Source organism: Diceros bicornis, unplaced genomic scaffold, assembly GCF_020826845.1.
Source record: "Diceros bicornis minor isolate mBicDic1 unplaced genomic scaffold, mDicBic1.mat.cur scaffold_73_ctg1, whole genome shotgun sequence".
Taxonomy (NCBI): Eukaryota; Metazoa; Chordata; class Mammalia; order Perissodactyla; family Rhinocerotidae; genus Diceros; species Diceros bicornis.
In genome coordinates, this window is record NW_026691615.1 from 1,055,202 (window position 1) to 1,076,128 (window position 20,927).

Here is a 20,927-nt window from a genome sequence, read left to right on the forward strand (position 1 = left end):
TGATGAATGACCACAACACACACTTATTCTCCTACAGTGCTGGAGGTCAGGAGTCTAAAATGGGCTGGCAGGGCTGTGATCCTGCTGGAGTCTCTAGGGGAGAATGCATTTCTTCGCCTTTTCCAGCAACTAGAGGCCGCCTGCATTCTTTGGCTCATGGCCCCTTCCTCCGTCTTCAAAGCCAGCAGCGTAGCATCTTCTGACCTCTCTCTTTGACTCTGCTTCCCTCATCATATCTCCTTCTCTGACCCGGACCCTCCTGCCTCCCTCTCATAAGGGCTCTTCTGATGACACTGGGTCCACCCGGATAATCCAGGATCATCTCCTCATCTCCACATCCTTAACTTAATCACACCTGCAAAGTCCCCTTTGCCATGTAAGGTCATATTTGCAGTTCTCAGGGATTAGGATGTGGGCATATCTGGCGGTGCTGGGGAGAGGGGGCATTATTCTACCTACCACTCCACTTATGACGTTTTCACAAGACCACTGTGGTGGGAGAAGCCGGCTATAAATTACAAACAGAGGAGAGACGCAGTTGTCCCTTGGATCTCCGAAGCCACGACCCTCCACGCATACCTTGCTTGGGGGGCGTGGGCGGGGAGACAAGGGTGGCTGATACCTGCTGGAAACGGACAGAAAAGCCCCAGAACTTAATGCGGACATGGAAACAGCTGGGCTTACAGGAGACAGAACCCTGAGGCATCGCCTCTGGTTACATAAGCGCATTAACCAGATCACCACTCTACTGTCAGATTTACTTGGTTTTCATTTCTGATGGGTTTCGCGTCACTCGGCTGCCAGGTTCTCTGCCTCTCTTCCTTCCTCCACCACCAACCTGACTGCCTTCTAAACATTATCCCCTATCCTTCTGCTCCGCCCCCACTCCATCCCCAAGTGCTACAAGCTCAGGGTCCCTGAGAGTCTCTGAAGGGCCACTCTTCTCTGTTCTTGAACCCTGAAGGGCCTTGGGAAGCGGTGGAGGTGGGAGGGAAGAGACGTCTGATCCGAGGACAGGGAACACAGCGCTCCCCTTTCCAGCGCAGGATAAACTTGAGAGGGGTCCAAACCGGTCACGCCAACGAACGTCGGCATCTGCTAGTTGCAGGGTGCCCACGCTGCGTAACGAAGAGCTCCACTAGCTGATGACCTCGGGTGCGATCATCTACCCGATCACCCCCCTCACACTCTCTCCCACACTGTCAACCGAGCCCTGACACATCCACCTTTGAATAGATCTGAAGTCTATCCTCTTTCTACACTGTCCTTGTTAAGATCCAGTTCATCACCCTACGGGCCTCCCTGTCTCCAGCCTCCGCCCCTTCTCGGCCACCCTCCACCCACTGATGGAAACAGCCAGAAAGTCCTCTGTGGTAACACCCCGGCCTATAAAATACCCATTTCAGCTCTACCTGATGAACAGTATGTTGTTCCCTGACTCTGAGCCTTCGCAGATGCTATTCCCCCTCTGCCAACAGCTGCTGAGGCTTGACCCAACCAACACCCCTCGGGAGAGAGAGCACTCTCCTGCCTGTGCCTGGGCTACATCCACGGGGCAATTCTGACCCCACATCTCTGCCTCAACCCCTGTCACAACGGATGGCACAGAGGACTTTGTGACCATCTCCCGTGTGGCAGGACTCAGGTCTATAAATGACTTTAGGAAAATAGGAATCTATTGGTGTCAATAATTCAGCCCTGTGCCCTTTATGTTGGTGAGCCGTTCCCTTTTTCTTTAGGGTTCTGTTATCTTTACCCGTCGGCCTTCTGGCTTCCCAGTCTCAAGTCATTTCTTACAATTCTGCCCCATGCCCGTAACCATTTCCACTGTGCTTCCAGTTTTCGTCCCGTCTCTCTCTCATTTAACAGCTTTATTGAGATGGAATTCACATACAATTCACCCTTTTAAAGTGTACAATTTGATGGCTTTTAGTATATTCAGAGTCACGCATCTATCACCACAAGCAATTTGAGAAGTTTTCATTACCCCAAAAAGAAACCCTGCACCCCTTAGCTGTCACTCCCCATCTCCCCCTTCTTCCAGCCCCAGGCCACCACTAATCCACTTTATGTCTCTATGGATTGGCCTGTTCTGGATATTTCACACAAACGGAATCAGACGATATGTGGTCTTTTGGGACTGGCTTCTTTCACTCAGCATAACGTTTTCAAGGCTCATCCATACTGTAGTGTGTGTCAGTGCTCTATTCCTTTTTGTGGATGAATTATATTCCATTGTTTGCATGGACCACATTTTATTTTTCCATTCATCAGCATGGCCATTTGGGTTGTTTTCACATTTTGGCTATTACGAATAATGCTGCTTTGAACACGGGTGTACCAGTTTTTGTGCAGACCTATGTTTTCATTTCTCTTGGGCACATACCTAGGAGCGGAATTGCTGGATCCTATGGCACTCGCATGTCTGATTTTTTGAGGACCTGCTGGACTGTTTCCACAGCGGCTGCACCATTCTACATTCCCATCAGCAGTGTACAAGGGTCTCAATTTTTCCATCTTCCCATCTCTCTTTAAATTCTTTGATTAGGAGCCTCCAGGTGAACAGTGCAAAGGGTCACGAGGACCCTCCATCAATCACCACATCCTGACATTTTATGAGCACCACAGAGCTGACTCCCTTACTGCTTTGGATGCTCAAGGATGCTCAAGGATGTGCAGATTTTTGCTCTGCATTGAGTCTAGTCCATCGCTATCCATTTCACTCTTGCGAGGGGACTACCGAGTATGCTAACCCCTACTGTGGATGACTTGGCGATTTATTATTCTTTTTAAATTCAATTTCACCCTGCAAATTAATCTCAGCAAATCAGTTATCCATAAACAGTGCATTAACCGTCCTTGTGTGCAGGATCACGCTGGATTCCCGCCACATAATCTGCTGTGGTCCTTCCCCGCCTCTACCCCACATGGCGATGGAGGGGGCACCGCTTACAGCACCTCCCTCTTTTGCCTTTCTCTCCTCCTGAAACCCATCATTAAGAACAACCAGCTGATGATATGTTCTGGAATAAGATAGTGGTGACAGTTGCGTAACTCTGTGAATGTGCTAAATACCAGTGAATGGTACATTTTAAAAGAGTGAATTTTATGGTATGTGAATTATATCTCAATAAAGTTGCTATATTTAAAAAAAAGAGTGGCATAAGTTTAGAATGTAACCACTCACACTGTGTTAAATGTATGCTTAAACTTTTAGAATATTTTGTTTCAAGATATGATTGTAAATCAGTGTGCGCAGTCATGCCTCGCTTAATGACCGGGGACAGGTTCCGAGAAATGTCGCTAGGCGATTTCGTCGTTGTGTGAACATCACAGAACGTACTTACAAACCTAGACAGTACAGCCTACTACACACCTAGGCTATACGGTACTAATTTTATAGGACCACCCTCGGATATGCCCTCACTGACAAAATTTGCTACTTTGAACATCACCAATTGTTAACTTTATACTCAGTTGAAACTTGAATCTATCTAGGAACAAACACAGAGAAGCAAGCCGGGGGAATTCGGTTTACACCCAACAGCGACTTGAACAAAAATGAGCACACTGCAGGGGGCTTTGCACTGAGGCGTCCCAGAGGATATTATTTTAATCAGTTTGCCCTCTCCCCCATCAGCCACATTCCTCCTCCAAAAAATGCCTACTGGTAGCCCCAGAGCTGTGATTGGAATTGTTTTGCACCCGGAGAGAGGGTTTTCAAAACACAGCAGCGCTTCACCAATTTCAGGGGAAAAGCAAAGTTTATCTAACAAATAAAGAAACAAAGACTGGTTGGACTTCATAAAGGTCTCTGGGCTCTAAATTATTTAAGAGAGCTGAGATGAAAATATTTTAAAAGTCATAGATGGAATCTCAAAAAAAATGGAAACAGGACTCAGAATGAATGAGGAAGAATGAAGGAGCACTTGACATAAGGAGCAGAAATATGCTAAACATGTGGTAGGTAAACACCCAGGGAGGCACAGCTGGTCACCACAGCCCGAGTCCCAGCGGCTGGTGACAAGGACAACGGCCTGCAGCCAGGTGTAATTGCTACTGTGTGACAAGAACGAAACTTACACCAGAGCTTATGCCAGAAACAATGTATGCGCGGCTTCAACTTTCAAAGCAGGGGCATTCTCAGTCAACTTAAGAAAAAAAAGAATCACAGAATCGCTTTTCCATTTCTCTAATGTATGCCATTTAAAAGTGAAATTAGCTATACAAAAGCAAAACAAATTACGTTTACAAGAATGACATTTATGATGCCTTCTGGCTGTATGCTCTTCCTCGCTTTAGAACAACTTTTTCCCCAAAAGGGCTTGACCCATAGAAATAGCAAGTTATTGATACAATGTAAACTCTGACTCAGTCCACACAACGACTGAGATGCTCAGATTTTCCAGACTCATCGAATCCCCAACCAATCCTTATTCCCAGTTTAAAGATGGGGAGACTGAGGCTTAGCGAGGTTGCATGGCTAATGTATGGTGGAAACTGGGACCAGAACCTAGATCCGACTTGTCACTCAAGCCTGTGCTTCTGACACGTCTCCATACAGCTCCAGGATTAATCATTCACTCAGATACCTGCAAAATCATCCCAAATCATCCTCGGTCATTGGCTGTTCACGCTGCCCTGAACTCTCTCTAGTCAACAAGAAGAGAAGAGCCTTTTAAAGCTCCTGGCTGGAGTTCCACGCTCCCTGAAGGAGGCAAAGCGGGGAACGCTGTGCCCTTCACTTCCATGGTAAAACTTCAAGAAACTTTTGACCCTCTGGGCCAGCCATCGCTTCTACGGCTTCCATCTCAACAGAGCAACAGGTTAAAAAGACGGGGAAGACGGCAAAGGAACCGTGCAAGGACCACGGGCCCCTCATTCCTGCCTGCAGTGCACCACGTAAATTCTTCCACAAGAAGGAAACTGGAGGGAGGGGTCAGGAAGACCCAAAGCGCACACACTTCGTAGGATTTTGTCGCCCGAACATCCATCAAGTGGCAGGAAGGACAGTCTGCCCCAGGGAGGGAGAGCTCCTCGGGGGTCTGATGGACGCCGGTGCTGGTTATTGTTATGGTTATAAGTGCATCCCTGGTCCTGCCCCAGGCGCGACCTGGAGCCAGGGGACCTTTCTCACCTGAACCGGGGGAGGCTGCACCGCCCAAAGGCTGGGGCTCGCATGGGGCGGGCGGGCATCGTCTGCACCCCTGCATTCGCCAAACGGAGCCCACCCGCACCGAAGCGGCCGTCTGAGCTGCACGACCCGCCGCCAGCCTGGAGGAGGCCACAGGGTCCGGCCTGAGGCTGACGCCGCGCCGGGGGTCGCGCGCCCGAGGCCGCCCCGGGGGCCCGACGGCGCCTTCCCGGGGCCCGAGGCCTCCCTCCCGAGCCCCGTGCTCCTCGGGCCCTCCCTGCCGCCCTCACCTCGGCCCGGTCCGCCGCAGACCGCTCGCCGCCTCCACCACCGCTGCTGCCCGGCCTCCCCAGATCCACCGCCGCCCCCAGCGCGGAGCCGGAAGCGGGAAGCCGAGCCGCTGAGCTGCGCATGTGCAGCCCCGCCCCGAGGGCGGGTCAGAGGGTGTGGCCCCGGAAGGGGCGGGGCCTCGCGGGCCGGTCTGTCCCAGGAACCGCGGACTTTGCTTCAGGCTGAGTCTGGAGCCGCGGGGAGGGGGCGTCCGCTCGTCCTTGTAGGAGTGCGCGGACGGAAGTGGGAGGGTACTTGCGATGAGGGTGAGGGCGATCCTTGAGGGGCGGGCCAGCGGGGCTGGGGGCGCCTAGTGGGGGAATCCTGAGGGGAGATGAGCGGGGCTGGGGGGCGTTTTGTTGGGTCAGCGGGGGCCTGGGTGATTAGCGGGGCTGGAGGCGGCTTCAGGGAGGATCCTGAGGGGAGATCGGCAGGGCTGGGGGGCGCCTAGAGGTGTTCCCGAGGAGAGATCAACGGGGTTGGGGGGCGTTTTGTGGGGTCAATGTGATTGGGGGGCCTACGTAATTAGTGGGACTACTGGGGGAGAACAGAGGGTCTGGGGGGTGTCAGGGGTGCCTGGAGGGGGAGTCAGCGGGCACCTGGGGACGTCCAAGGGGGGCAAGTCCGGGGGCGAGAAGTCTGAGAGGGGATGCAAGAGATGGAGAGAACAGGTCTGTCACCTGTGAAGAAGGGGCAGCGTAGTTCACAGGAAGCATAGATCGTAAGGAGGTAGACTACAAGTCTGGAAATAATAGGTCATATACTTCTCAGGTGGTCCCAGACACCCCAACATAGGTACCACGATATACCCCATACACATACCAGATATCCAGGCAGGTGCCATCAGATACTCAAAACATGCTTTCAGGCACCCAAATATAAGTCAGACACCCTACCTAGGTCTATTAGATACCTTGTAACTATTCAGAATCTGAAAAACATGCCAAATATCCCGAAAGTACCAGACACCTTCACTCAGGAGCCATCAGATACCCCCAAATAGGCTTTCAGACACCCAGAAACATATCAGAGACCCTACACAGGAACTTGTAGACACTTCCCCAAAACACATACCAGATATCCCCAATACAGGTGCTATCAGATACCCCCAAACAGGTGTTCAGAGTCTGAAACACATGCCAGACACCTACACGCAGGTGTTCTCAGACACCTGTAGACAATACCAGATACCTTCCCCAGTGCCAGCCCCCGCTCAGGTTCTATCAGACATCCCAGCCCTGAGGCTGCTTGCTCAATCCAGGTCCCCTACAGGTGGGGCAGTTGGGCAGTAACCAGGTAACCAAGAGAGGAGCCAAGCACCTCTCACTCAAGGTTCAAGATGCTCTACCAGGCCAAGATCTCTCCAAACCCACCTCACTTCAAAACACCCACAATCTGTGGTCGAGAGCCCTTAGTTCAGAAACTGGGTGGCGCAGTCCCCAAGGGATCTATCTTCAGTCTAAGTCCAGTTCATGGTCAAGAGAGGAAGCATGTCCAGGGAACTGGAGGTTCCGGAAGTACAAAGACATGCTTCATCAGACACCCCATCCTAACTGAGGTCAGAAGCTCTGACACAGGGCCTTTTGAGGTCTCAATGGATCGGTAAATGTTCACTCTCTGAACTGCTATGACTTTTGGACTCTATTCCAAAGGCAATGGGGAAGCATTCAAGATTTTAAGCAGGAAAAGTGGCATGATCCTTATTTCTATAGCCACCTTGGTTATAGAAACCTTCAGGTTGACACAGTTCTCCCCTAAATGTAGAAACCAACTTTCTCAAGGAGCCTGGCAGGAAGGAGAGGTATCTCTTGTCTTTCTTTTATCCATCCAACCATTCTGCATTTATTGAGTCCTTATTATGGGCCAGGGATTCTGCTAAGAGCTAAGGAGACACAGGGGGCTTAAGCCTATGGCAGAGTTTCTCAGTTTCAGCACTATTGACAATTGGTGCTGGATAATTCTCTGTCTTGTGCATTGGAGATTGTTGAAGAGCATCCCTGGCCTCTACCCACTAGATGTCAGTGTACCCCCAGTCCTGACAACCAAAAATGTCTCCAGACATTGCCAAATGTCCCTTGTGGGGCAAAATGGCCCTGAGCTGACAGCAGTTGGCCTAAGAGACACTCAGACACTTCCTGACACAGTCACCTAATGCAGGCTTCCTGTGGGAGGTGGACCTGCTCTTTGTCTTGATGGATGAGTAAGAGTTAGGTGGCAGAGGGAGTTCCAGGAACAGCTCTGAATGAGCAAGGAGCAGCTGATGTGCATGGGCAGCCACGAGACTTCAGGGTGGCTGGGCCGTGGAGTCTGGGTGGTGTAGTCGTGGGAGAGAAGGGTGGAGGAGTAGGCGGGGTCAGACCACGAAGGGCAAGGCTGGGAACAGGATTGTCTGGAATGGTGTTCCATCGGTGGGGCTGGTCTCTGGGAAAGCATCGCAGTCTTACCCTGGAGACCCACCTTCCATAATTACCTGGAGAGTGACTCATTCCTTGCTCCGTTGAACTTACTGTGGGAGGCACTTTCCTCTAGGGGACAGACAGTAACCTCTGGCTCTGAATACCTCCAATGGTAGGTAGGCTTGTGGTGCCTGCTCTCAGGCTATTGGGAGTGAGACGCAGCTGTTCTGGTCCCACCTGCCTCCTTAGACGGGTGTGGGGGCTGCGGTCAAAGCCCAGGGTTAAGGTTTGTGATTTAGATGCTAGCTTTGCTCAACAACAAAGACAAATAATGGTGATGATAGACGCTACCATTGCCCATAGGTACCAGGCACCATGCTGAGCGCTACCATATCATTTCTTTTATGCAAACTCAAATCTTCCTTGATCTCCAAGGATGGTCCTGAAAATCCAATGAAGTCTCCAGGAGGAGGAGCTTGATTCCCACCATCCTGAGAGTAGGCTGGATCGAGTGACTCCCTTCCAAAGGATAGAGCAGAGAAAGGGAAAAACAGTAACCTGGCAGATGTTACCTTAACCAGGTGATGAAGGTTAACATCCCCAGGGATATCATGTGAATGGCACTTACCCCCTGATGTGATGAGGCAAGAAGGTTCTCCCAACCCATAACCCCTGTCTAATTATGAGAAAACACCAGACAAACCCGGACTGGGAGACATCGTACAAGACACTTGGCTAATACTTCTCAAAACCGTCAAGGTCATGAACAATAAGAAGAGACTAAAACCATCACAGACCAGAGAGACTGAGGTGACTGTGTGATTAAAGATAATGGAGCATCCTGAATTGGATCCTGGAACAGAAAGAGAATCCTAATTTTAAAAAACCCCAAAACTGGTGAAATCTGAATAAAATCTGTAGCTTGGTTAATAATACTGTACCAATGTTGGTTCCTGAGTTGTGACAAATGTACTGTGGTCATATAAGATGTTAACATGAGGGGAAAGCAGGTGAAAAATATAAAGGAATTCTCTCTGCTTTCTTTGGACTTTTCTGTAAATCTAAAATTAGAAGTTTAGGGAAGAAAAGGGGTTCCCCAGCCCCCAGAGGGGTAGGAGGACTTAGTCTCTTGTGCCAAGATGGCACAAAGACTCCTTAGATAGTTATCTACTCTAGATTTAGGTATAATGCCAAATTGTAGCAAAATATTCCAGCTACAAGTTACAAGTGTGGTCTTTTTGAAGTTTGACGTTTTGGTCTGCTATAATGTTAAAATCTCTAAGTAGGTGTTAGTTTCTCTAGAGTATATTTTTAGCGTTGATTTTTCCTGTAACAAAACAGGATGTTAAGTTATCTTTCCTGCCTGTCTTGCATTGCATTCTAGACTTGGTTACTCACTGGTTTATGCCACCCACGGAAAGCAATCAATAACAGTTTCATGCTTATACCAAAGAATCCAATCTGATCCTTAATATCTGGTATTTTGCCAGTAAGTCCACTGATAAGAGATTATTGGAAGCCAGTCACAGAATTTGAAAATAAACTCTAGTCTCTCAGTAGCTATTTTAGGCTTTTCATAGAAGCCAAGGACACATTGCAAAGCATTTTTGCAAATACGAATGCTTATATTCGATCCAAGAACAATACATTTTCGCTTGTTTTAGAATTACCGGTAGCTTATTTTAAACCAAAGGAAAAACAACTGAGCATGAGTTTGCTGTCTTTAGAGCAGGTTGTGAAAATAGGGCAGAAAGGTGTTTTCATTTCCCCGTTATTTTAAATATTATTGTGCAGAGCTATTATTAATGCCATTTTTGGGGAAAACCTTACACACTGCCCCAAATACTGACAATAAGCGCATCAAACAACAAAGCATCTTTGATATATTAAACTTTTGCTCTTCGTGTATCTGTCATTTAGTTTTCTTTTGAAATAGAAAATTTTGCCTTTGGTACAACTAAAAAAAAAAGTTTATTTTCTTAAAAAAGCAAGTGGCATGATGTGGTAGTGGGTTGGTGATCAGGGGCTCAGGCTCTGAGTTCGAATTCTGACTGTGTGACGTTGGGCAAGAACTTAACTCCTTTGGGCCTCAGTTTCCTCATCTGTAAGAGGGTTGAGTACCAGCACCTATCTTATAGAGTTGTTCTGAGACTTAATGAGGAAATCCGTTTAAAGTACATGGGTGTTTGTGCTCAGTACAGTAATGTTACCCATTCTTCTTATTATTTGTGCAAAGTCTTATATGATTGCAGAGTGATGTCCAGGAAATTAGTCCCTGTTGGAACTCTGGTCTTTTAAGGTTATATTTGTAAGGGGTTTATTGATCCTCTGGCTATGGTAAGTCACTTTCCTGGGTTTTCCTTGCTGCTAGGTAAGCTAGCTCAGAGATCGACAAACTTTTTCTGTAAAGGGTCATGCAGTAAATATTTTGAGCTTCGCAGATTATGTTGCAAAGTACTCAACTCTGTCGTGGTAGTGTGAAAGCAGCCATTCATTTGTGTACTGTCTGTGGCTCGGTTCTGGATCCTTCCTTCTGCCAACATCCCACCTGCCCCTTGAACCTGGTGCCTGAGATGGGGCTCCAGGGGTTTGATCCTGGCCCTCCAGGAAGGCCCCTCGTATCCAGCAGACCTCAGCCCCCCAAGAGGAGGACAAGAAGTCAGCAGAAACAGGAAGTCACCTGCTGCTTAAAACGACTTCAAGACGCCGAAGTCAGCAGTGCACTGAAGACTTTCCCAAGCCCAGACCAGCTTGGCTGAAGACAGCTTATGTGTCAGAAAGCGGGCTGGAGATTGATAGAGAGAAAGCTCAAAACGGGACAGCCCTGACAACAGCAGCCACCAGCAGGACCCCCACAGCCAGCAAGACGGTGCTCCGGAAAGAGGGAAGAATGAAGCAGAAGGAAAAAGGCTCACGTGTGGAACCAGTAAAGCCAAGAAACGCAAAACCTGAGGCTCAGGTCACCTGGAGTCACCTGCCCTGTGGGTGGAGGTGTGATTCTTACTGCACGGCCCACCCTAGGGCCTGTTCTCCTTCTCACCAGCCCATCGATTCTCACCCAGGACAAGCCTGCCCTCCAGGGGACATGTGGCCACGTCTGGAGACATTTTTGGTTGTCACGACTCATGGGAGGGATGCTACTGGCATCTAGCAGGTGGAGGCCAGGGAGGCTGCTCAGCATCCTCCAATGCACGGAACAGCCCCCACAACAGAGAATCACTGGGCCCCTAATATCAATAGTGCCACGGTCTCGAGGAACCCCGCACGAGCCCGATTCCTGACTGCCGCAGTCTACAGTCTGAATTCTCGCTGTGAACTGCACACACAACTTTTCTAACATGCAGTTGCTGATGCCTCCTCTCCGTCCCCTACGAAGTGGGGCTCTGTTTTCAAAAAGGCAAAATTCTAAATCCCAGAAAAGGCCGGAGCCGTCTCCCTCTAGGGCCTCTGGAACCCAATACTCCTTCCTGAGCAGACACCCTTGCTATTATTCCCTGGAGAGCCCTAGGATGCAGGAAGCTGCCTAGTATGGGGTGAATTGTGTCCCTTCCACCCAAATTCATATGTTGCAGTCCTAGCGCCCCCAGTCCCTTGGAAGGTGGCCTTATTTGGGAACAGAGTCATTGCAGATGTAATTAGCTCAGATGAGGTGATACTGTGGTGGTAGGGAGCCAATGCCATATGCCTGGTGTCTTTATAAAAAGGGGGAATTGGGGCATAGACACGCGCACACACAGGGACAATGTCACGTGAGGACTGGAGTTCTGCTGCCACAAACCAAGGAACCACAAGAAGCCAGGGGAGAGGCCTGGCATGGACCCTCCCTGGTGCCTTCAGTGGGAGCCTGGCCCTACAGACACCTTGATCTTGGACTTCTCCAACATTTAGAGACAATGCATTTCTGTTGTTTAAGGCACCCAGATTGTGGTACTTTGTTACGCAGCCTTAGCTAACGAATACACTGCCTGAGTCTGGATTTTTGCAAGGACAAAAGCCGAGAGTTAGAGGTATTTTTTCGGGCCCGGAGCTAATTAAATGGGCCCTGCCCTTAGAGAGCAATCCCTCGTGCTCTCCGAAGCTGAAGTGAGCCCTCACTTGGCAAGGGTGAAATGGGACAAGGATGCAAAGAGCGAAGGAGGCTGTGAGAGTGATTTCAAGGAAGTAAAGGAGAGAAGGTGGCCACCATCCTGGGTGACGGACTGGGCCACCAGACTTACCAGAGCTCAGAAAGGGCTTGCCGCACAGGGGGCAGCTGGATTGGCCAGAGAAGGTTCCATGTGCCAGCTGGTGCCCATTGACACATTCCTTCCTCTCTCGAGCATCCTGGCCCTTGTCCTTTGGAGGCACTGGGCTCTTCCCCTGTGTGGGATGGAGGTGGGCCTTAGAATGCTCTGTGCATCCAGACCCACCTCGAATCACTGGGCTTCGGGGCCAAGGGCACCCTGACAAGCTGAGGAAGGCAGAGGGGGTCTTCCCTGACCTTCTCCTTCTGCCTGGTGACTCGACTGCGGAGGGAGCTCAGTCTGCGCTTCACCTGCGTGCTCCTCTTACTTCTCTCGATCTTGCAGGCTCCATCTTCACTCCTAAGGGGTGGGAAGATCGATGAGGAGGGGACAGCAGGCCCAGAGGGCCATTCTGAGCCAGTCCTGCGGGTCGCTCCTGCAATCCACCTGGACTCTGTCTCCCAGTTTCATCCCTGCCATGGTCCCTAAATCTCTCCCTCACTTATTCACTCAACAAACATTTACAGAGGTTTGTAAAGTTCCAGGAACCTCGGGGACCGGGTTTGCAGAGGAGAATTCGACATGGTCTCAAGCTTGAGGTCCCTTGACGGGCTCAGGCTGGAAATCTTGGCTCTATCCATCTCTGCCTCCTCCCTCTGATTCACTGCCCCCAGTCTAATCAGCCTATAAATCTTGCCTATTCTTCCTGTGGGATATCTCTCAAATCCTGCTCCCTTCTCCCCTACAACACTCCAGCCTCAGATCACTGTCATGCCTCTCCTGGATTACATACTGGCATACTCTCGCTTAATAAATACTTATTCAGTCAGTCAAAATACAAACCCTGCAAAATCTATTCCCCATAGGGAGATTCTACACCTCCAGTCTGCGCCCCGTGCCCACCCCCCAGCCCTGTCTGTGCTCACCATCATCAGTCACCAGAAAGCTGGGCCTCTGCTGACTTCCCTCCTTCCAGCCCCACCCTGACACCATTACTAGGCTTTGCAGTTCCCCTGCAGGGCATTTTTCTTTCCTCCATCCTCATCTCTGCATATTGGTGAACTCCTACTCTTCCATAGGAACCCAGCTCAAGCTGTCACCTCCTCCAGGAAGTCTTCCTCTGTCCTCCTAGGGTGTATGAGAAGACCCTGCCACCCCTACCCTTCCCCTGGTGGTTCCACTGAAAGGATGGGGGCCCCAGCTCCTGCCCGCAGCACAGGGCCAGGTACAGAGGTCCACTGGGAAACACTTGTGCAAATCCAGGGCCACCCCGCCCACAACTCCCCCCTGCGGCAGCTCTGTGCACTTACTCGGACAGGAACTCAAACCAGGTGAGGCTCGACGGGGCTCCTCCTGGGCTGACAGACAGGCGAGCCCTCTGCCGGGCCCTGCAGGATCGGAAGGGACAGACACCTGGGTCAGCAGCTCCTCCTCTCTCAGCTGCTCCCTCTCCTGACTCTCTCTCTCAGGATTTTTGTGGACAGGTGTGCACCCGGTGCCATGTCCGAGAGCCCACCGTTTCTGCATGTGGACTTGTAGACGTGGTCACTGTGGCAGGCTGCCCAGCAGAGGGCGCTAACACGTCTTGATTGAACCAAGTCAGCACGTCAGGAAGATTTTCTAACAGAGGGAGTGTCTTGGGAAACAGGTACCTTTTCTCATTTGTACAGAGGTACTCCACGGGCTAGTGGCAACTCGATCCCCAGCTCGTGTCTCCTGTCCTTCCCACACCAGTTCCTCCTCCCACCTTTCCTACCTCTGTTTTTCTCTTATTTCTTCCTGTCTTCCCCACACCTGTCCCCCATACCTGACCAACTCCTATACCTGTCCACCCCCACACCTGTCCACCCCCACACCTGTCCGCCCCTACACCTGTCCACCCTCACATCTGTTCACTCCCACCCCTGTCCACCCCCATGCCTACCCACTCCCACACCTGTCCACCCCTACACCTGTCCATCCCACACCTGTCCACCCCCACACCTGTCCACCCCCACACGTGTCCACTCCCACACCTGTCCACCCCCACACCTGTCCACACCTACACCTGTCCACCCCCACACCTGTCCACCCCCACATCTGTCTACCCCTACACCTGTCCACCCCCACATCTGTCCACTCCCACACCTGTCCACTTCCATAACTGTCTCTCATATTTGTTCCTCTACAACTGTCCCTCCACACTTGTTCCCCCAAACTTGTGTTCCCCACACTTCTTCACAACCTGTCTCCCACATCTGTCCTCTCCCACACCTGTCCCCGCACACCTGTCCCCCTCCCACTTACCCATGATACTGTCGAAGTTCTTGAAGCACCTGCTGGACGATCAGCCTGGATGGGAGATAGAAAGAGCCCACGGTTGCCCCTGATTGCAGAAATATTCCCAAGGACGAGCCGCAATTGCCCCACCAGGCCCCGGGTCCTGATGCAGACCCCAACCCGGAGCCCCAGCCCCTCTCCCGGTGCTGTGTCCGGAACCTTTCTGAGGGACCTGGGTCTCCCCCCTGGGAGAAGGATGGTGGAGGAGAGAAGACGGAGGTTATGGGGGGACTGAGAGGGACCCCAGCCGTGACCCCCTGGCTGTCCACTGGGGTCCCTTCCCCTCCACGGGGCGGACACTCACACATGATCCGGCTCCACGTGGTCCTTTTCCACGCACTCCAGCACAGGCGGCTCCAGGCCTGGAAGCAGCCCCGCCCCAGCAGGCACAGGTGTGAGGGGCCTCTGGGGCGGGACCAGCCCTGCTCGGGTCCCCCCCGACCCACCCCTGCAGAACTAGAGATGGTCCAGATGGGGCCTGCCACTATCTGGGAGGAAAGGTGCCAAGAGGGCAGAGACCCAGGGACAGAGGTGTCCTCAGCATCTTACGAGCACTTACGATGCACTAAACACTTTGCACGCATGCGCTCAGGGAACCCTCCAAGTGGCCCTAGGGAGACACACTTATTGTCCCATTTTATAGAGAAAGCCGCGGAGGCTCTGAGGCTTGCTAGAAAGTGCTAGATGTGGGTTTAGACTGCAGGTCTGTCTGACACCAGAGACATGAGATCTTGGGATGGAGATTCAGAGACAAAGAGGGAGATAAAGAAAGAGACAGAGTCAGAGAGAGAAGAGAGAGCCCTAGGGGGGCGAAGTCATTGCAATGGTGCAATACACCCAGCTTGAGGCCCCCCAGGAGAGGGAGGGCAGATGCTGGAAGCGCCTCCCCTTCTCTGCCTACCCTTCCCCAGGACCCCAGCATTCTGCCCAGGGGACCCTAAGCCCCCTCCACCAGCTCCTTTCTTTTCTCTGGGGTGCAGCTGGGGCCCCATCCAAGACACTCTCCAGCAGAAACCCCCTCCGCTACCTGTTTTGAATGAGGGAACCCCCCAGGCCTGGCTACCTTGGACAGCTGGAGTGGGCACATCCAACGCTGGAGAGATTTCCAGGAAGCTGATCTCATCGAAGGACATGGGAACTGACTGTGACCTCACTCTTTTCTCGGGGCTGTCACATTCCTGCGGGGAATAAGCATCTCGCTAAGCCGGGAAGGCAGTCCCAGGCCGCAGGCAGGATCCCCAGATCGAGGGTCCCCAGCCACAGCCTCCAGCTGCAGCTAGGGGCTCCCCTCAGCCACAAGGCTCAAGCAGAGGGCTGGCTCTCCATAGCAACCAAGGGCTGGAGCCACCCCCTCCCCAGCCATGGATGGCAGTCCTGGCCGAGGACCTTCCCCCCAGCTGTGGGCAGGAGCCCTGAAATTCTGAGCCACAGATTCCAGCTGAGGTCAGGAATTTCCCCCACGTCATGGTCATGAGCAAAGATGCCCCAGGCACAGGCCACAGCCCAGAGCATGCACTCCCCAGCTACGGGCTGGAATCCCAGACCCGAGACAAGCCCTGGCCAGTTGCAGACTCCACTCACAGACCGGGCTTCCTTCCAGCTGCAGAGCTGCAGAGATGCCCCCTAGCCCCCCAGCCCATGGGTTGCACTTGTGGCCGAAGATCCACTGCCGTGGACCCCACCCCAGTGAAGACCCTCAGGCCTGGGCTGCCATCTCAGGGCTCAGCGACTCACCAGTCATGGGCTACCCCACAGACAACCCCGCCATGACAGGTAAATCCCACTAACTATGGGTAAGGTTCTCCTTCCCGCCCCCGCAGCACTGGCGCCTGGGCCCAGAGGTGTGTTATTGTCGGGGGGGGGGTTGCAGGTTGCACCCACCTTGCCAGAGTGTTCTGCTGGGGTCCCGCCCCCAGGCAGACCCTCTTGGGTCCAGGCCTGCAGGCCCTCTCCCGGCAGGTTCAGAGCAAGGCTGGCCAGCGTCCGAGGGAGAGAGGGCCCCTCATTCGCAGCCGAGGACTCGAGGCTGAGCATGGTGGAAGAAGGGAGAGAGTCAGGGCTTCAGCGGGTCCCTTCCCTCTGGCTGCTGCCCCATCCCTAGCCTGCCAGGCATCCAGGGGCTTGGGGGAACCTGCAGGTGACCCTTCTGGGGCAGGGCACAGAGAGGTGTCCAGATCTCCCCATATCAGAGGGGAACCTGGTGGGGGATCTGCTGATGCTGCATTTGCATCGCAGGCCCACCCTGTCTACACAGACTACATTTATTTGGGGTGACTTGGGAAGGGTGGAGGGAGACAGGTGGGTGTGGCTAAAGACCCCCCTCCACTGTTTGGGGCCGCTACCATGGCATGTGTGGAGTCGAGCACACAGCTGTGTTTTGATCACAAGTGCATCTGTGGCTTTGTGCATATGTGTGCAATCGGTGTGCAAGAAGTCACACATTTAGGCTTCTATGTACGGGTTGGAGCAAGGTGAGTGTGCAAGCTTGCAGGTTGAGCGTGAGTGTGGACACCTGGTGTGTGTGGGCACGTGTGCACACTTGCGTTTGCGGGCGCCTGCAGAATGCCGGCGCAGTCTTCAGTCGGGGCTTGTGCGTGCTCCTTTGGCGTGCGCGTACTTGTCTGTGCAAGTGGATTTGTGTGCCCACACAGGCTCTGGTGTGGGCGTGCATTTGTGTCACGGGAGAGGGCCTTTTGGGGCTGCCTCTGACAGTACAGACACCCACAGTGGCCCTGGAGCTAGAGGCAAGGGGCAGCATGTCCTGGCCACCCCTGGGGGGGCTGACCTCTGCCAGCTCTCCGAGCAGCTCCGGGACCTCTCCCAGCTGCGTCTCCGCGGTGGGCTCTGGGCTTCTGCTGCGCTGGAGAAGGGCGAATCTCCTCCCGCTTCTGTGGCAGGTGGGCCGCTGCCCCTGGCCTCCCCAGACTCGCTGTGGGAAGGGGCCCCAAAGCCCAGATCCTGGAAGTACTCGCTGCCCTGGAGGGCCCTCAAGTCCAGGCTGAGGTCCTCCGCGCTCTCGCTGAGCCGCCCTGGAATAGCATCCTCCTGTAGGCCAGTGGGGAGAAGAAGACATTGACTGAGGGCAGCAGAGGCCCCAGCACCCGATCCTGCCTATCCCCTCCCATCCAGCCTGGGCTCAGCGCCCTTCCCATGGCAGGTGGGGTGGAATGGGGGTTCGACTGTCCGGCCTTATCCCAAAAAAGGGACTGGAAGTCTGGGCTCCCACACCTGAGTCCACCTCTCTCGCTGAGTTCCATCTGATTGTGAAATGGACATCATAACCTCTGCCCTGCCCGCTCCCCCGATGTAAGATCATGCCCTCAAAAGCAATTTGTAAAAGCGCTGCACAGAGGTAAGTTATCCTTGATGCTCAGGGTGGCATTCAGGTGTCGGGGCTCCTAGGCTGGTCCCTGGGCTGCTTGGGGCGCCCCCTCACCGCTCTCCTGGACCCTAAGTCTCCCTCTCAAGTAGGGACTACAAGCAGGTGAGGCACGAGCCTGGGGCACAAAATTGCAGGGGGTGCCACAAGTCTCCAGAATCAAGATAAACCCCATCTGAAGGCCGTATTTTAAAACAGCCTCAAAAGTAATGCAAGGAGATCCACAGTGAGCAAAATGATCAAAACGTGAAAAGAAATGACAGTGTCGGACCCCGCACCCCATTTCCGGCCCTGCTCCCTCCTACCAGAGGGGAGGCTGGAACATCTGAGCCCCCTCCCCAAGACGTAGAAGGCCAGGCTTCTCAGCACAGTACAAAAGGCTCCGGGGTCAGCCGCCTCCCGCTTCTGGCCCCTCTGCAGCCTCCTGTCGCCAGCCGCCCATGAGGTGCTGACACGGAAGACACACAGATGCGGACAATGATGCTACCACATCCACCAGAGCACCAGGAGCTAAGCGTGCATTATCCCTAATCCCATCGTAGATCCACCAGGGGGCGTTGTCCCTCCACTTCCAGATCGGAGACTCAGGCTCTGGGAGCAAAAAGGACTCGCCCTGGGCCACACAGTCAATAAATGGCAGAGCCAGACTCAAACTCAGATCTGTCTGGATCCAAGGTCTGTGCTCTTTCTTACTCTCCTGACTCCTCTCTCTCTTTCTTTTCCATCTGCTTCCTTTGCCCTTCTCCTCTCTCTCCCTTCCAGTCATTCTATTTGCCACTTTTTCCAGCCAGGATACCTGCCTTTTCCTCTCTTTGGAGAACCTTTTCTCCCAGCCCACCTAGAATCAGCCTGGTGAACTCCTACTCATCCTTCAAAACCCAACTTGGGCATGCCCTCCGGGCTGTCTTCCTGACTCCTTGAGGCTAGGTAAGGTGTTCCTACTCTGGGCTGTTGGGATTTGCAGGACAGGGACTGTCCGTTTCCAGGCCTTTGTTAGGACTGTCCTCAGACAGGACTTGGGGGGTGGTGGGTGGGTGGGCCTCTCTCATTGTTCCATGCAAAGCCAACGCTGAGATGTGGCCTCAGGCCTCTATGTGATCTCAGGCAGCCCTTGATGGACTGTCCCAATTGGTGGCGGAAGGGGCCAGTCAGGGGCCTTGGCCCCCTTCATGAACTCTACAAGAGGACCCCCAGATACGAATGCCAGCTAAAACACAGAACACTCGGTTAAATTTGAATTTCAGATAAACAACAAATTTTTTTTTTAGTATAAGTATATCCCAAACATTGCAATATTTGACATTCAAATCTAACTGAGTGTCCTGCAATTTTATTTGCTCAGTCTTGCAACTCTACCCCTGGACCACTCGGTCACGCAGGGCCAGCCTTTACTAGGTGAAGGAAGACAGGGACACCCCTGGCAAAGCTTGATGTGGGGGATTTTCAGAGAAGCTTCCAATGTAAAGCAGAGATACCCTCCAGCTGAGAGCCAGGCCCTTGGTCAGCTGTGGATCTCAGCTGGCAGGAGGCAGGTGGCAGTGTCCATACCTGCCTCAGAATGAGGAAAGAATTGCTATGTGGGGTCTGGCTTTTTTTCCCCCGGCCTCACCCACTTGGAGCTCCCTACAGATTTGACCCTTCCCTTCTTCATTTTATTGTGGTAAAATATACATAACATAAACCTTACCCTTTAACCATTTTTGAGTGTACCATTCAGTGGCATTAAGTACATCCACATTGTTGTGCAACCCTCCCCACCATCCATCTCCAGAACTTTTTCATCACCCCAAGCAGAGACTCTGTCCCCATTAAATACAAACTCCCCATTCTCGCCTCCTCCAGCCACTGGTAATGTCTAATTTACTGTCTGTTTCCATGAATTTGCCTATTCTAGAGACCTCATCTAAGTGGAATCACGCAATATGTACCCTTTTGTGTCTGGTTTATTTCACTTAGCATAGCGTTTTCAGGGTCCATCCGTATTCTAGCGTGTCTCAGAATTTCATTCCTTTTTAAGGCTGAATAACATTCCATTGTATAGATGGACCACACTGTATAGATATAAACAAAACCACATTTTCTTTATCCATTTATCCATCGATGGACACTTGGGTTGCTTCCACCTTTTGGCTACTATGAATCATCCTGTTATGAAGGTGGGTGAACAGTATCTGTTTGAGTCTCTGCTTTGGGCAGATACCCAGAAGTGGGATTGTTGGATCATATCGTCATTCTGTGTGACTTTTTGAAGACTCGCCATACTGTCTTCCATGGCCCCCCCTTCTTCTGGAGTCTGTCCTTTGCACCCATTGATCTTGTTTCCTTCCCGCCTCCCTGGCTGCTCCTTCTCTGCCTCCTCTTCCCCTCTCTGTCCTTTGAACAGCAGGGTCCCTCTTCTTCAGTCTCTGTCTAAATACCCACACCCTTGGCCCCAGCTGGTTCGCCTGCGCCTCCTGTGACTTCGATGGCCTCTTTCCCCCAAGTCATTCCAATCTCGTCCCTGGTGCCTGGACAACCTGACTCCTGTCTCCTTTGCCACTGCCCGAAAAGTTTCCTTGTATCTCTGGTTTTCATCCTGCTGTAAATATAAACACGTCAGGACAAGCCTCTTGGCTTGGGCTGGGCCCCCCTCCCTCTCCTGCATCTGGCCTCCCTCATCAGAGGCAGGAGTGGGAGCCCGGCCAGGGCTGGGGGTGGCGGGGGTGGGGGCAGCTGTGGGACAGGCTGTCCTAGCTCCCTGCCAGCAGGTACACTCAGGGAGGGAGGGGGAGGAGGCCTCACCCTTTGCTGGGGACCTTGTACCTTTCCTCCAACATTTCCTGGGTGAGAAAAGATGGAAGCCAGCCAATGAGGGCCCTTCTGGGCATCTGACTAAACATTGTAGGCTGGCCCTGACGCCCCAGAGAGGATGCAATAAATTCAGGCTCCCTGGGCCCTGGGGAGCCTTGGGGGATGGGCTCCGCCACTCGGACCTGGAGATGTGCCAGGAATCCTCACTCTGCAGAAGGGCTTACCGCGTGCAGATTTAAGTAGTACATGGCTAAACGTTTTTTAAAAAACGTAAATAGTTATTTATCTTGTTGTATATTAAGAAAAAATAGCACACCAAAGCAACATCAAGCGTATTGTTTCCCTGCTTCCATTTC

General features: G+C 52.5%; 1 protein-coding gene across 2 annotated transcripts in view; it reads right to left on the reverse strand.

Moving 5' to 3' along the window:
- ARHGEF18 (Rho/Rac guanine nucleotide exchange factor 18) overlaps positions 1 to 16,350 on the reverse strand; it is a 64,163-nt gene extending 47,813 nt beyond the window's left edge. The window contains exons 1-7 of one of the 2 annotated variants that reach the window (XM_058538055.1): positions 16,284 to 16,350; positions 15,466 to 15,580; positions 14,707 to 14,764; positions 14,370 to 14,414; positions 13,394 to 13,471; positions 12,341 to 12,443; positions 12,078 to 12,219 (exon numbers count right to left, since the gene is read on the reverse strand). In XM_058538055.1, the coding sequence (XP_058394038.1) occupies positions 12,078 to 12,219; positions 12,341 to 12,443; positions 13,394 to 13,471; positions 14,370 to 14,414; positions 14,707 to 14,764; positions 15,466 to 15,535 (496 nt within the window). In that variant the 5' untranslated portion in view covers positions 15,536 to 15,580; positions 16,284 to 16,350. Of the gene's footprint in view, positions 1 to 5,424; positions 5,489 to 12,077; positions 12,220 to 12,340; positions 12,444 to 13,393; positions 13,472 to 14,369; positions 14,415 to 14,706; positions 14,765 to 15,465; positions 15,581 to 16,283 lie in introns of those variants that run through there. The other variant, XM_058538057.1, reaches the window with a different exon arrangement.
- Positions 16,351 to 20,927: the final 4,577 nt, after the last annotated feature.